Genomic DNA, 17,301 nt, shown 5'->3' with positions numbered 1-17,301 from the left:
GTGGCTCCTACCCAACCCAGGAACCTCCATGTCAGGCCCCGGGTCGAGTCATCCTCCAGAAACCCGGCCACACAAGAAAAGCCAGGGCAGCCGGAATAGCAGGAAGAGGATGGGCCCACTGATCAGACTATGGAGCTACAGCAGGAGGAACCGGCTCAAATGCCTCCGCAGCCACCCCGGAAGGGGCAACCCCCGAAAATGCCAGTCTCAGAAACCTCTAAACCCTGCCCCGACCCAGAAGCCCTCAGACGCTTAGGAGCTGGAAGCAGGGGGAAGGGGGACCGATTGAAATAGCAGGGAACGAACGAGGGAGCACGGACGGAACCAAGGCCGAAGCGACCAACACCCCCAAGCTCGGGTCCCTATTTACAAAATGGGGTAGCCTTGGGGCATGCCCCGTTTGCTTGGAGAATAATAATATCATCAGATTGGGTGAACCGAGTCACATACAAGCAACAAAGCGTGCAGGAATCTGGGGTCAAATGTGTCGCCGACCCAACAGGCAGCATGACAGGCAAAAACAATGAGCGTCACCCTGAGACAAGGGGACAGAGCAACCTCAAACTTGCAAAAAGCGAGAGGAGACTCAGGGGTCACATCCATTGGACCCGAGCGCCCCATGGAGTTTTCCAGGGGACCCTAGACTGGGTTTGCTATGGGTTATCCCAGGCAGGGTACTGCTACCCGGCGCCCAAGCTACCAACCAACACTGCTAAAGCTGAACCCCCGGGACGTGTCCACTCACAAGGGCAAAGCTGGGGGTACCACCAAACACAAACAACCCTAATATAAAGGGGGAGAGACATCAAGGCAGACCCCCCGCCAGACAAAAAGAAAAAGAAAAGAAAAACCTCGCAAGAGGGCTGCGTACCTAGAGGGAACAGAGCCGGCCGCTTTGTTCCTAGAGGGAACAGAGCCGGCCGCTCTGTTCCTAGAGGGAACAGCGGCCGGCTCTGTTCCCTCTAGGTACGAGAGAACAGCGTACCTGTGAACTCTAGCTGCTCAGTACCCCGCGCCCCTACCAGTGCAAAAAACTACCACTTACCCCAAGGCAAACAAGGGAGGTGTCCCTCAAACACTCTGGGCGGTCAATCGCCAGTGAAAGACCAACATAGGTAGGCCCAAGGTGACTTGTGGAAGGTAATCTCAAGCCCCTAGGGTGGGTACTTACAGGGCACTGAGGGAAGTTAGCCCTAAGCACATGCAGCCTGGAATAGTACCCTGGAATATGAAAAGTACTGAACCCAGGCACAGCACAAAGAGAATCAGGAGCTGGAGCCACAACGACTTGGCCTTATCCCATCAGCTGAGGAACTGAAGGTATGGATCGCTGGCGCGAGGGTCTAGGGCTCCCCTTTCCTCCTCCCGGGGAGGGGGTAGCTGCACAGACATGCGGCACGGCTCGTGTAACATCATGCTTGTTTGCTCATTTTCCCTTGGGGGAGATCTGCCCATTTGTTTCGTTATTTTCATGGGTTTTACCAGAATAGGGGTTTGTTTTGGGGCGCTTACCTTTCTGGGTGCCTGTCTCAGTCGATGGCAGATATAGAATGCTACAAAATCACATGTGCATTTCTATGGGCCATTGCGCCTTGTGCCTCTCTGAGGGGGCAAGGTTCTGGCCATGGTCCCCAATAGGCCTAGAACTCCACCCACATCAAATGATGCCAAAAGTTAGGACTATCCCTATCAGCCTGGATAGTTCCGGGGAGCCATAGGGGCTCCCCCCCCCCCAGAAAAAACAAGAATTTTCATGTTTAACTAATGTAGTTAACTTCAGTAATAACATGCAGTTATGTACAATAAAGTTATGTTTTACATAATCCATCACAAACCATATTCATGTTAATATGTAAAATATAATTTATACTAATAGACCTTAATAATGAACCTACTTGCTGCAATTTTAATTGGGCACTAATTAAATTTATATATTTTATTTGAAGAACATTAACAATTTGAAGATTAGTCCATGCTTCCTTGATTGGTTTTATTAACTTGGTTATATATAACTAAGTTACTCAAACATCACTGGAAATAAAATTAAGAAGGTAAAGCATAAAATGAAAATTAATTTTTGTAATTTGGTCACCACAAAATTGAATTTACGATGATTCTAATATAGTCAAAACTAGGGTCTGCCTAACAACCAGCTATTAACATGAAAGTATCTTAAACTTATGGATAACAAAATGACACTACATACTGTACCTCACAAAAGGAGACAATATATGTATATAAATGACAACACTAGAGTTTGAGACCACCACTGTCTACCTGCAACACACTGACAATATGTACTAAAGCAACATATTTGTTTTCTTCAGCATGAGGGTAATTAGCTAAGCAAACTTGAAGATCTAACTATAAATCATGTGCAATCTAAAAACACATTCCTAAATCAAATTAAAGCTTTTCGACTGAGAACAAATGATTTAGAGTAATCTGGAGTTGGAGAGAAAATAATGGTTCTAAATTTGACTAGACACAAGTGAATATAAACATCGGATGTCTCGTTAAAATCTTATACAGTACAGTATCTGTAATCCAAAATCTTGAAAGCATATTGTTATTTTTGAGCCACACCATGCTGGCTCTACACCGAAACCATTATATCAATTATTGACATTTGGACAGGATATGGATGGAACGTTGAAAGTGACTACCAATTTTATTGACACACATTTCTGCACCAGGAGTGTGCAGACAACTATTCTTAACTCGCCTGGTATATAGATATTTTAGCTAAGTCTTTCCACAAGTACATTTGGAATCTTAAAGAGGAATTTGCTAAGATTATTATAAAATTAATTGTCTAGCTGTTAACACAGAAAGTTTCTTGAAACAATATTATGGTCAACTTCAGTGAAAAAATATATTATATATTTTTTTTACACTCGGGACAGAATAATTATTTTACAGTTACTGTATTAAATTTTTTAGTTTAGGTTCTGACTTTAATTTTGTAATTTATAAATGAGCGTCTGACTTCAAAGGAAGATGTCTGCTTTTTCATGCCTTTGATTGTATGGTTAATAATAAAAAAAAATTACAGTACCACAGAATACAGTACGTAAAATAAATACTGTACATTCACATTTAAAGACGTTAGCACAAAATTGTTACTAACATGTGCCAAAATAATAAATGCTTTAGTTATTTGCAACTGGTAAGTCTCCAAGAAATAAACGAAAGCAAAAAAGCAATAAACATTTTGGTTATAATGCAATATGCATATCACAGAAGATTCAAGAGGCCCTGATATCACCCCAGAATGTTAACATGGAAGCAGAAAAATAAGTTATTGATACCAAATGAATCAGACTTGTCGAGGATTTTATCATGAGATGCCGAGAAGCATAATTTCCTATCTGGAAAACCAGGTTATTCAACATGAATCCTCTGTTCACCTAGCAGTAAATTGCCTGGAAGTTAGGCAACTGTTGAGGGTTGCATCCTAAAGTCAGTTGTTGGCTTTGGCTAAGGGGGAAGTAGGTGGGGACCTCATACCTGATGTTATGCCTCTTTTCACCTAGCAGTAAAAAGGTACCCAGGAGATAGGCAATGTGTGGGTTGCATCCTGGGGAAGGTCAGTAGATAACCCCAGGAAACCTCTATAACCATAATTGGCTTTCTTTACCTGATAATGGCAAATGTCAAAACGTTCAATAACTCTTTATGTGCTAAGGCCACCTTTAACATTTTTAAGGTACAAGTAACTTACTACCATTAACAGGTACCTTCTACCAATCATAGCTGCTGCCTACCATCCACAGGTACCTAACATTTGTAAGCTATTCCTGAAGTGCAAATACACATCCTGACAGTAACAGTGTGATTGATCTGTTCAACCTATGCGCTCATGGAACATTATTCATCAGTTCTTACATCATTTTAGTACAGTTTCTTGCAGCCTTATGATCAATGATCCGATGTCCAGACTATGAAATATGCGAAGTTAATACTTTGCTACAACACATTTCTCCACGCACTTTGCTACAACACAAGCACACCTCTCGAACCATTTTGCTACAACACATCTCTCGACCCACTTTGCTACAACACAAGTACAACTCTTGATCAGTTTGCTACAGTACATTTCTTAACCACTTTGCTACAACACAAGTATGTCATGACAAACTTTGCTACAACACAAGTACGTCTTGACAAATTCTGCTACAACACAAGTACATCTTGACAAACTCTGCTTCAACACAAGCTCATCTTGACAAACTCTGCTACAACACAAGTATGTCTTGACAAACTCTGCTACAACACAAATGTCTCAACAAACTCTGCTACAACACAAATACATCTTGACAAACTCTGCTACAACACAAGTATGTCTCAACAAACTCTGCTTCAACACAAGCTCATCTCGACAAACTCTGCTTCAACACAAGCTCATCTCGACAAACTCTGCTACAACACAAGTCCGTCTTGACAAACTCTGCTACAAAAGTACGTCTTGACAAACTCTGCTACAACACAAGTACATCTCGACAAACTCTGCTACAATGCAAGTACGTCTCGACAAACTTTGCTACAACACAAGTACATCTTGACAAACTCTGCTACAACACAAGTACGTCTCGACAAACTACTACAACACAGGTATGTCTCGACAAACTTTGCTACAACACAAGCATGTCTCAACAAACTCTGCTACAACACAAGTACATCTCGACAAACTCTGCTTCAACACAGGTACGTTTCAACAAACTCTGGTACAACACAAGTATGTCTTGACAAACTCTGCTACAACACAAGCATGTCTCAACAAACTCTGCTTCAACACAAGCACGTCTCGACAGACTCTAGTCAACCTACAACACACAAACATCAGAACCTTTTTCAACCTCTTCCAACCATGCATTTTCTTCATAGTTTTGTATTGCTTATTCATTTTAATTTACCATTACTATATCACATGCATGTTATATTGATTAATTAAACAGCTTTACAGTAATTGTACTGTATTTGAATGTCATTTAATAGCATACTGTATATACAGTTTTAGTGTGATAAATCAGATCTGATATATGCAATTTCTCACATCCACAATAATATTTCTAGCTTTCATAAGCCCTCATCCAGATCAACATTCCACTTCACTCTCACTGCTATCTTCAATGTTCCATGTTTATACAGTATTGAAGTGTCATAAATATTGGAATATATTGGTGTCATCTAATGCTCAAAATGCTGTGCATAATTAGTGACTTTATATAATACTGTATACAATTACAGTACTATGCCTGCAAAATAACCACTAACATTATCCTTTGCATATCTTATAAATAAATTATTATTTATTTATTTATTTATTTATTTATATATATACAAGAAGGTACATTGGGTTTGTGAGAATACATTGGATAGTACAGTATTTACATTCTTGTAAAGCCACTAGTACGCGCAGCGTTTCGGGCAGGTCCCTAATCTAGCAGATAATTTTAAGTAGGTAATTTCAATCAGAATTGATAAATGATAAAGATACATTACAAGAGAAAATGAGATGAGAGAGATAAGTAAGTATATTAAAGCACATTGTTATTATTATTACTTCATTTATTATGATCTTATAATCCATCATTCACAGTTAGTTTTAAATTAAATCTCCCACTTTACTGCCTTATCTTTTAGTAACAATGACTTTGCTTATCCCAGCATTTGCTCTAAGCTTACCTTTAAGGTGTACTACTCATTCAGTGCTTCATGCAGCTCTTCACCACTTGTGTCACTAATGATCGGTCAACAGGAACACTTTATTGTCCTCACACGCCAGCTTTGCTATAATGATGAGTTATGCCTTCACTTCTCTAACTGCTCCAATCATATATAGGTACAGTACCGATTTAACTGTGGCAGACACACTCATAACCTTCTTCAAAACTTTGGCTCAATTTTTCATTCACTTTTCACATAATCTTTCATTATAAATGAATTTTATGGATTCATCTACACATCCTACACTGCTAATTGTATGGATCCATCAACTCCCCATACTACACCACTGATTGTATGAATTCATCAACAGATCCTACCCCACTGTATGGATTCATCAACTCCACATCCTACACCACAGATTATTAAACTACAATAAGGCCTCCCCCGTCTACTTTTACTTTTAAAAATTTTCTGGGTTTATGAATAACACATTATGCAATGTTTTTTGCCCTTGCTGCATTGTTTCTACTCTGGTAGTACAGTGATTACTGCAGTCAGCTCACAACCGATTGAACCCAAGGCTAATTTATGGGTAGTGCGAGGCACTTGTGTACGATACCTTACACCTGATGCCTCTGTTCATCTAGCAGTAAACAGGTAACTGGAGTTAAGTAACTGTGTGGGTTGTATCCCTGGGCAAGGTCAGTAGCAGTATGGAGAACTTGCACCTCATGCCTCAATAAGCCTAACAAGTTTCCAGACAAAGGGAATCATATTTTGGGGGAAATTTCAAGATATTCTGCTTATATTTGACAATTTGATCATAGAGAATTACTACAAAACGAATAAGCTGCTAAGTTCATGAGGTAGTAGATGATATGTATTTTAGTTGCTTTTATAAACAATAAGTTTTCAGAAAAACAGACAATGTGCACAGATCAACACAAAAGACAATTTTTCTTATAAAAGTAAGAGAAAAAAACAAATACAATGCAGTCACTCACCCAGTAGCCACACTATATGCAAGGGTAACACAAATTAAGCATTGATTTCAATGTTGAATTAACATAACACTTGGATATTGTGCTGCCTGGCCAAACCTTAATCTCTAAAATTCACCTTGTCAGTGTTTACATTTATAGACAATCTCGTGACATCAAGCAGAGTCTTTTTGTGCAACATCTTGTGCAATAACTTTTGTCACTAACCATCCATACATATTGAATGTATCATTGTGTTCCCTTATCATCATCTGGGTACTGCCTGCTACTCACAAATGTACAAGGAATATGGGGCCACCTTTCACGAGCTTCCAGCTTTTTGTCCCTGTCAAGACCACTAGAGACTTGGTGGCTCTTAGGTAAATTCAGGTAAAGTACAGCTGAGCTTTCACCCCACTGACAAACATCTTGACTTCCACCCACTCTTGCTACCCACTGACATACATCTTGGCTACCACTCACTGACATGCATCTTGGCTGCCACCCACTCTTGCTACCTCCTGACATACATCTTGGCTGCCACCCACTCTTGCTACCTCCTGACATACATCTTGGCTGCCACCCACTCTTGCTACCTCCTGACATACATCTTGGCTGCCACCCACTCTTGCTACTCCTGACATACATCTTGGCTGCCACCCACTTTTGCTACCTCCTGACATACATCTTGGCTGCTACCAACTTTTTTGCTACCCACTGACATACATCTTGGCTGCCACCCACTCACATACATCTTGACTTCCACCCACGAACACACATGCCTTCCAACCACTTATTCTGGATTCAACTCAGTACCTCTGACCTGTAGCATAGAGTTTAATACAAATTTTTCACAACTGACTGCACCGAAGTTCAATTCCAAGTTAGGTTGAAATGATTGGAGATGTTTCCTTTCACCTGATGGCCTGTTCACCTAGCAGTAAATAAGTATTTAGGAATTACTCAATTATTGTGGGGTGTATCCAGGGAGATGATGATTATTGGCCAATGGCCGTTGACCTCAATAATCCTAATATGATTACCATTCTCCCTGACAATGGTGACTATATTTTGGTGTTTGTATATTACTTACAGACATACATTTTGGCTTAAAGAAAATACCCAACAACACAGTTTGTCCCCATCCTTCCCCCAGAAACATATATTTTAGCATCCAACCACTACACACTGACCTTTTCCTAATCCAGTCTTTGCTCACCCTCAATATTGTATAATTTAATCTAATCTATGCAGTATTCTTGGAAACACCCCAGAGTTATGAGATCACTGGTCATATTAGGCCACAAATAAAGTACTTTAGTTTACAATTTACTATTCACGAACACCATCCCTACTACAGTGTGAACATTCCAAAACTTGAACAGCATATTTACTTTATGAATTCCTCTAGAGCTTTGTATGTAAACACCTATGTTGGTCTTTGTTATATTAGCTTTTCGAGGCCGACTTCCACATACTATATATACAGTATTCATAAACAAGCAAAGCATAAAAAAGCAGACAGTGAATTTTGGAATTTGCTGTACTAGCTACATATGCTATAGGAGCTACAGACGCTGCAGGAGCTACAGACGCTGCAGGAGCTACAGACACTGCAGGAGCTACAGACGCTGCAGGAGCTACAGACGCTGCAGGAGCTACAGACGCTGCAGGAGCTACAGACGCTGCAGGAGCTACAGACGCTGCAGGAGCTACAGACGATGCAGGAAAGTTAAAAATTGTAATGCAGATACTTAGATAATATTACGTTATCATTAGTACTGCATTAGTATGATGAGCGTTAAACTATTATGACCATTATTTTCACTCCAACTTGCATAAGGAAAGGATTCTGATTATAGTTCTGACATTATTAAAGAGATTACTGACTACAAAATACTGTATACCTATTAAGATATGAATGATGACAAAAATGCTTATATAGATACATATTTCATAACAAATATTTATCACATTTCTCTCTAATGTACACCCGACAGGAATTCTCCCAATATTTTCCTCAAAACATCACTAAAATATACCTGTCTGCTGAAATTTTTAATAACTTTGTTAAAATATTAATTCATAAAGTCTTCTCGATATTGATTCTAATCGTTACAAAATATATCACTCTAGCCATATACATGAACTTCTCTTATGTATATATAGTATGAACTATGACTTTGGTATAACATCCTGCCTTCTGTAGTTATGTCTTTGTCTTCACTAAAACTGGTGAATATGTAGCTCAATTGAGAATTCAATCCTATAAGAATTCTATCCTGTGTATGAGAACTCTCTCACGTAACATTCAATACTGCATCAATAACAATTCCTAATACAAAAAGAGAGTTGCATACCACTGGGGACAAAAACAGTCACAGATTAGTTTATTCTGTGATCAACGACACTGTACACAACTTCACCCAAGATGATACATATGATTAATAATGTTTTAAATTATATACACAATAAAAGCCAAAACTAAATTATATATAATAATAGGCTTTTTTTAAATTATATATTGATTATAATTTTAACAATACTTAATGATTATTTCCAAGATATGAACTATAAAATTTGTTAAACATGAATTTGAATATGAGAAAGTCATCACAATCATGATATTTCCAGTTAATAAAACTCTTTTTACTCAATAAATCTTTTTTCTGACAACAATAATTGACATACCTGGAACTGCCCTTGTGTACCCCCGCTGGCAGCTTTGGCAGGGAGTCAGCTTCTCCAACAATAGATTTTTCACTTAAATTACCTTCAGATCTTGAGTCATACAAGTTACAGCCACAATCTTGCAGCAAACCAAGATTGTCAAGCTTACAATTACTGGTAATTGTTATTTCTGGGCATTGTTCATTAATGTTGCGTAGGAAACATTTGTGACGATCACTGGAGCAGTGTATTCTACTGCTCTTATTACAATGTCTTCCAAAGTTACTTGTTAATAAACATTTTCCACTGTCTAATGAATATTCTTTATTATATCTATCTATCAAATGTTCTCCAAGATCAATATCTAAGGAATACTGTAGATAACTAGGGTATGTGGTCTTGAAACACCTCCCTACACTATTGTCTACGTAATGCTTACACATGTCATTAACTGGGAAACCGTCTCTACCTTCATCAGTGACAAGCCTTCCTTCAATACTTCTAAGGGGAAACCATTCTCTAGTGTTACAGGCCAAAAAACATTTCCTAACACCACTATCAAGACAATGCTCTCGTGCAGAGTTGGGTTGGTATCTTGTGTCTATATTACTGCAGCTGTGACAGGATGATGGAAGACCTTCAGAACACATGTTATTTAAATGGATCTTATTATAACTATTAGTACTCAATAATAGATCTTCCTTAACAGGCATACTGGGAAAATGTTCCCTCTCACTAGTCTGAGTTACAAAGGAATATGAACTTGAAATGCCATGTTGTTGCTGTGATGCAAGTTTAAATTGGTTTGCTGCCCCAGAATCAGCACCATTTACATTGGATCCACAGCAATATTCATGGACGTCCCAGGCCGAGCAAGTTCCTCTTGGGGCTTGTTCCTGAGCTTGTCTCATCATCGCCAAAGAGCCGACGGAAACTGGAATGAGAAAAACTTACATTGGTAACACACAGCATATTAATAGGAATAGTAAAGTGTAAGTGAGAAAGTTTTGGGATACAATAGGTGAACATAAAAACAAGAAAGTTCTGGGATGCATAGAGCAATAATAGCCAACAATAAGGAAAGCTACTGAACAGACTCCTGGAAATGGCCCAAAATGACTTGCCTGCAAGAACAATGAAGCTCTGCCCATAGCCAGAGCAGAATCCACATCTAAAGCCACAAAGTTAGACTGTAATTGCACTGTGTAATTGCACTTGAACGAAAGCTAGTGGTGTGTTAGAAACCTGAATGTGAAGATGCCACAAGCCCATATTACAGGATAAGGCAGAAGCAGATAATGTCCAATTAACAAAATCAAAAGAAGTCCATAAAAGGCAACTATTAAACAATAGACAAACTTCTTTCCACTCCAAAACCTGAGAATGGTAAAAAAAAAAAGGCAGCATTGAATGTAATGAAACGACAGTTTCTGAGTGAGCCCAAGCAAGCAGTACCTGAAACCAAGGCTGTGCCGGCCACCATGGAGCCAGGAGAACTCTATTACAGTAGGATTCCAACCGAGTCAGAAGCCAGAGCAACAGCTGGACTGGGAGGAAGAGGTACAGGATCCCTCCCACTGTGACCAGTCCTGCTGAAAAGCATCCACTGCGTGAATCTCACAGTCAGGGAACAGCGCTACAAACAATGGGAGACGCCGAGGAGAAGAGTTCTGGGATGTTCTGGGAACTCCACAGCAAAGACAGCCACCAATGCCCATGACCGGACTGGTGTGTACTGGTCACAAAGCCCCAGCCAAGAGACGAGGCATTCATGAACACATTGAATGAGGGAGGAGTAAGGCGCCATGGCAACGAACCCTGAAACCTGAAGAGAAAGCCTGTGACGTAGCAACCGGCACAGGGACACCGAGGGCTGAACCAAGCGATCGCGAGAGCAGCAGGAAAGAGGCCTCCCCGAAGATATCAGAACAGCCTCCGAAGCCAAAGCCTGCCCAGCGAATACACCAGAAGAGCAAAGTTCAGGCTTCTGCACAGCTGCACGAACAATCCCCAAGTGACCCGAGACCCCTCACAAACACAGCCAACTGTGGGACTGCAACCGGAGCAAGGACGCGGGAGGGAGAGAAAGGAACACAGTCTGAGAATTCCACACAAATCCCAGCCAAGTCAGAATCCGGGACGGGGCCAACTGGGAATTCCGCCAGCGCATCAGGACCTAGATTCACGAAGCTCCATGTATTTCTTCGTAAGTAGGTTTGCTACGAAGGTTCCCAAGTGGCGGCTAAGAACACACTAAAGGGCGTGTTCTCAGAAAAGTAAACTTACAAAGATTTTTAGGTAGTTCACTTAGGTCTTGCTAGATGTCACTAGGCTTTTAGTTTGGCCAATCAGAGAGAACGTAACATTTTTTATCTTACAGCTGTAGCCAATCATGACACTAACATATCAGAGCTTATCCGTGACCACTTGCGACTAATTTACGTTGAATTTTCTTATAAAATTAGTATTTTTCGAAGTAAAACTATGTTTTTTCAACTTTTACAGTCAGCACAGACATTGTTGTATACAAATATGTTACATTTTTTGTTTACCTACGTAATTCTAAGAGATGTGTATAGCTTCCCTTGTCGCTCCCAAGATTTGAGAAGCGATGGTATTTATTTACGTATGTATTTAACTAAATTTACCCAAGGGCCACTAACTATCTAGTGGCCTCGATGAGGACAACTGGGGGCTTGTTAAGTCCCGCCAATTGTCCTAATGATATTTTCTAGCTGGATTTTGGCATTTATGGCTTCAGCAGGTAGGCAGTTCCTTGGGTTCATAACCCTCGGGGTGAAAAAACGTCTGTTTTCAGTCCTACTTGAGAGGACATACTCTCCAACACTATATCTGTGATTGCCCTGTTATCAGTGACTTCAGACCAAATGGTATGAGGTAATTTGAGCTCTTTAATTACTTCATACACTCAGGAATATTGGAAGATATTCTTGTACTGTACCCAGATTTTGCCAGTGGGGGCTAATAGATCAGCCTTACAATTCTTATTCTCTCCTGATTTCATGTATGACTTGCCATCCTGTGAGGTGGGGATGTTGGATGAGCTTGTAGCTAGTTTATGATCTACACTGCAATCTTTCATATAGAATAGGGTAGCAGCACATTGCTGTGTATATCTACGCATGTTAAAAAACCAGCGTTGAATGTAATGAAATGCCATTTTCTGGGTGAGTCTCGGAGGCTCCCTGGAGCTATTAATGGCTGATATGGATACCCTAACTATTTTGCATCAGTCGATGTGGGTGGAGTTCTAGGCCTACCAGGGACCACGAGCCAGAACCTGGCCCCCTCAGAGAGGCACGGGAAGCAATGGCCCATAGAAATGCACATGTGATTTGGAGCATTCTATATCTGCCATTGACCGGGACAGGCACCCAGAAAGGTCAGCGCCACAAAACAAACCCCTATTCTGGTTAACAACAAAAATCGACAAACGAGTGGACAGAACTCCCCCAGGAAAACGAACATTTTCTGGGTGAGCCACGGAGGCTCTGTGGAGCTTATCGGGGTAATGTATGTTATATTAGACCGGGACATTAGCTAAGGAGTTGAAACCTACCAGGGACCAGCACCAGAACCTGGCCCCTTCAGAGAGGTTTCAGGGAGCAATGGCCCTGGAAAACTCCCTTGTGGTTGGGGTTTTCCTTATCTGCCATCGACCGGGGTTAGGCACCCGGAAAGGTAGGCATAACAAAACAAACCCCACATGGTAAAAAACTAAAACAAAAAAACGAACAGATAGAAACTCCCTACAATCCCAAGGAAACAAGCAAACATCACACTTTACTGCTGCGCCGAACATCCGTGCAGCCCTCCCCGCCCCGAGAGGGGGGAGGGGGGGAACCCCGGACCAACCGCGCCGGCTGCCTAGCATCAATCGGAAGCTAAGCTTCAACCAACACGAAAACCGCCGACCGGTGGGAGGGAGGGTTGCCAGGGAGCCTACGGGGCTCACCCAGAAAATGGAGTTTCATTACATTCAACGCTGATTTTCTGTGGGGAGCCCCTATGGCTCCCTGGAGCTTCATACCCGAAGAGAAGGAAAAGAAAGGTCCGACCCGGGAGGCGGCCGCCACAAACTCCGCAACGCGAAGCCGAGACAATAGGCTGCAACCTGCGACCCAAGTTAACAAGAACGCACAGGAGCAGACGCGCATAAAGAATGGGTGGCCAAGAACCTGTGCGACCCTCAAGTCCCTGCGCTCGAAATGAGCCCTAGACGCCACCAACACAGCAGCAAAATCTGCAAACATTCGAACAGCACGACCGCAGGCTGTAAGACTTAAAAACTCTGCGAACAACCTGGGAGACCCAAGCCCTAAAACAGGGAACGAGGGGAACCTGATCAACCCTAAGCGCATCCCCAGACATGGTACGCAGGTAAAAAAGCGCAACTGGATAACACAGGAATCACTCCCTGCCGAACCAATCAAGCATCAATAACCCAAGAACCCCTCCGGAAAACTGCCGTCTCGACCGTTGCCTTAAGGACGGAGAAAAGCTACAAACGTACAAACCTACCACCAGTACCAAAGAGCAGAAACCTGAACCGAAGGGGCTACCACAAACTGAGGAGAAGATAAGAAGGCACCCTGATCAAGGACCAGGATGGCTCAGGCAACGCATAAGCAGGCGTTACCTCACCTTCATCAGGGCTCTTGTTAACAGACACCATTTTTTTTTTTAAATCATGGGCCACATTCCTGGGTGTGAGGTCCTCAGTACTGAGTGAGCCACCAAGGCTGGCGAATGTAGAATGAGCTCACAGCACTGCTGTTCAGCTTGTGACCACAGCATCGCCTAAAAATGCCATAATATATATATATATTTACATGCTATTATTTAGCGACAGTTTTACAGAAGACTCCTGATTGTGATAAAAATGACCAGGATTCTGATAACAGCAGGATTGTTGTGATAATTAGCGCTGTAGTGAGAGGAGTAATCTTGGTGGGGAGGGAGGTAGCATTGTCTGCTGACTCTTTGTGACCACCTTTTACTGTCTGGACTCACTATACCAGCTTAGTTGTTCACTATGGTAAACAAAACATGCAGATACTTATATATAACATCTGTATATAAAAGCAAAAACAGTATGGTGGGAGGAGAATGGTGGTGAGTCAGGTGAAGTGAGGGAGGGAGGGAGTGACAGCCAGTGGTGGGCTGCCACTGGCTGCCACTGCCACTGCCACTGGTTGCCACTGCCACTCAGCATACCAACTTAGTGGCTCGTTATGGTGAACACGAATGTAGATACTTATATATAACTTGTATATACAGTGTAATAACAGCAAAAGGAGTGTGGGGGAGAAGCCATTTTGGTGATGAGTGTGGCAACATCTGCATGATTTGTCATGTTGGTAGGGGTGGCCACTATTCTCTTTGGGCATTATATCAGCTTAGTTGAACAGTTATGGTGAACAAAACATGTAGATACTTATATATAATGTCTGTATATAGGGTAATAACACCACAAACAGTATTGTTGGGGGTGAAATTTTAGTGCATCTGTCCTTGAATGTGTGAGGCAGGCAGCTGACTGTGTGTAGCGACGTCTCTTAGTGCCTGAACTAACTATATCAACTTAGTTGTACAGTTGTGGTGAACAAAACATGCAGATACTTATATATAACGTCTGTATATAGTGAATAAAAGCAAAAACAGTATGGTGGGAGGAGAATGTGGGTGAGTCAGGTGAGGTGAGGGAGGGAGGAAGTGGCAGCCAGTGGCGGGCTGCTACTGTCTGCCACTGCCAGTGAGCATGCCAACTTAGTAGTTCATTATGGTGAACACGAATGTAGATACTTATATATAACGTCTGTATATTGTGAATAAAAGCAAACCAGTATGGTAGGAGAAGAATGTGGGTGAGTGAGGTGTTGAGGGAGTGAGTGGCAGTGAGTGGCTGGCTGGTGTGTGGTGGTCACTCCTCGTTGCTTTTTGACTCATAATACCAACTTAGTGGTTCATTATGGTGAACAAAACATGCAGATACTTATATATAACCTGTGTATATAGTGTAATAACTGACAAAGTATTTGTTCACTGCTTAATGAACATAATAATTGAATCAACAATAGGCACACCATATTTTTGAGTACAGCGATGATTCACTCATTTTATAATATAAATATAACACACTACACACTATTGAATAATATTACAGCAAAAAAACTACTTAAAATCAATCAGAGCCATTGAAATAATTAAGTAATTATCTCTTTGTGGCAACTCCTGTCTGACAGCTGGAGAGCAACAGACCATCTGGGACGCACGCTGAGTCAGCGCCTGTTTTTTGCCAGACTTCCCCACCCTATAGGGGCAATATATGTCACTTACGATTTTTTTATTATTTTTCCCGTGATCAGAGAACACAAATTAACAGGTTTAGAAGAAAAAATATATATTTTTTTTGGTATGCACCTGTGAGTGACAAATGCTAAATAGCCCAGTGCCACACAAGGGTTAATGTCGTCTGCACTAATGTCAACAACATGTCGAACCACATATCTCGCCAACCGGTCACCCAGTGGGTTACAACATCTGACCTTGTAACCATAGACATGAATAACATCTGAAAGTGCTAGGTCCTCGCCGTGATCGTGGTCCACTGCAAGTAAGTTCCTTCTTTTACTCGGTCTGATGTCATGCACTTTGATCTTAAAAAATTTGGGAATGGCATGATAGAGGAGACTTTAGCCCTATTTCCAAAAACACTCCTATCAACGGACGTATTGTCATCAAAGGCAACAATGAACGTTTGTTTACCAGGAGAACTCATCCTACCTCGAGTGAATGAAGGATGTTGATACTGAGGCTGCCTAGGGCAGGGGGGATCACAGAGTACCTCAGGATGCCGGCGGCATTTCGCCTCCAAATCTGTTTGCCTTACTGTGAACTGTACAGAAAATCCCCCCCTTAGGATTTCTCCCTAAGACCAGGAGAGCGTTGTGATTGGGATGCATGCCATGTACAGTGGGTTTTGAAAACCCTCAAAGGTATCCGGAATGTTGGAAGGAGAGACGTTTGCACGTCTACCTCCAGCCGTCATCATTGTCAGCCGCCAAGTCCCCACCCACTACATCAGCACAGAACTGAGTGTGGAGATGCCAGCTGACCATGAACTCCCTCCCCCCCTTCCCTCCAAATGACTGGGGAAAGTGAGGTGAACGAGCTTGCAGTAGTTCTGAGAAAGTTCAATAATTTGTTTACATAGTTTGGGGACTTCTTTCAGCAGGCTTAGAAGTCTCTATTGAAGCCAGCAGTGATTTGATTTAACTTGCTAACTTTCTGGTGGCATAAACAATAAACAAATAAATGTCACCTCTTCCTGCACTTCTGTGAGGGGGCCAGCTGTACCAAAGACATCAAATGTGGGAAATGCTCTGGTTCCCATTATACACAAGAGTGTGCGTCTGATATACTCAACTGTTCAAACTGTGGTGGTGATCATGATATTACATTCAAACAATGTCCTTCATACATAGCAGCACGAACTAAGGCTCTCCCCATCAACAACATGCAATACAGTAGTGCACTGAAGCAACCGAACTCAGTCCATCATCCACCACTACCACTCACTCAACCACAACCTTTGCATGTACCTGATATGTCTGTCACTGACCATCCTGTACCCCTAGAGTACAATCCTCTTCCATGAAACATACAACTGAGTTAAAATCTTGTTGAAACACTTGTCACTTGCATTGCAAATGCTCTAGAAAAGACACTGGACCAACTCCTAACTAAATTTTTTACACAAGTAATCCAACCCATCCCTGAGACCACCCGAACAAACACCCCATCCACATCTACAGTCAATGACATCAGACCTAATGCAACTACCATTGCTGTAAATAAAACATTTGAACTGATACTGGACAAACTCGTAAATAACTACTTAGCATGCCTTAACCAAGTCACTGCCTGGGCTGACTTGCCACAAACCACAACTACCAAC

General features: G+C 41.7%; 1 protein-coding gene across 2 annotated transcripts in view; it reads right to left on the bottom strand.

Moving 5' to 3' along the window:
• Nucleotides 1–2,652: 2,652 nt before the first annotated feature.
• The window catches only part of Rilpl (Rab interacting lysosomal protein like), a 291,487-nt gene continuing 276,838 nt past the window's right edge, over nucleotides 2,653–17,301 (bottom strand). For both annotated transcript variants that reach the window (XM_045754758.2, XM_045754759.2), the window contains one exon: nucleotides 2,653–10,254. In XM_045754758.2, the coding sequence (XP_045610714.1) occupies nucleotides 10,173–10,254 (82 nt within the window). In that variant the 3' untranslated portion in view covers nucleotides 2,653–10,172. The remainder of the gene's footprint in view (nucleotides 10,255–17,301) is intronic.

The sequence above is a fragment of the Procambarus clarkii genome, chromosome 37 (assembly GCF_040958095.1).
Source record: "Procambarus clarkii isolate CNS0578487 chromosome 37, FALCON_Pclarkii_2.0, whole genome shotgun sequence".
Lineage (NCBI taxonomy): Eukaryota > Metazoa > Arthropoda > Malacostraca > Decapoda > Cambaridae > Procambarus > Procambarus clarkii.
The sequence above is the reverse complement of the archived record's forward strand: the minus strand, read 5'-3'. Positions and strand labels throughout refer to the sequence as shown.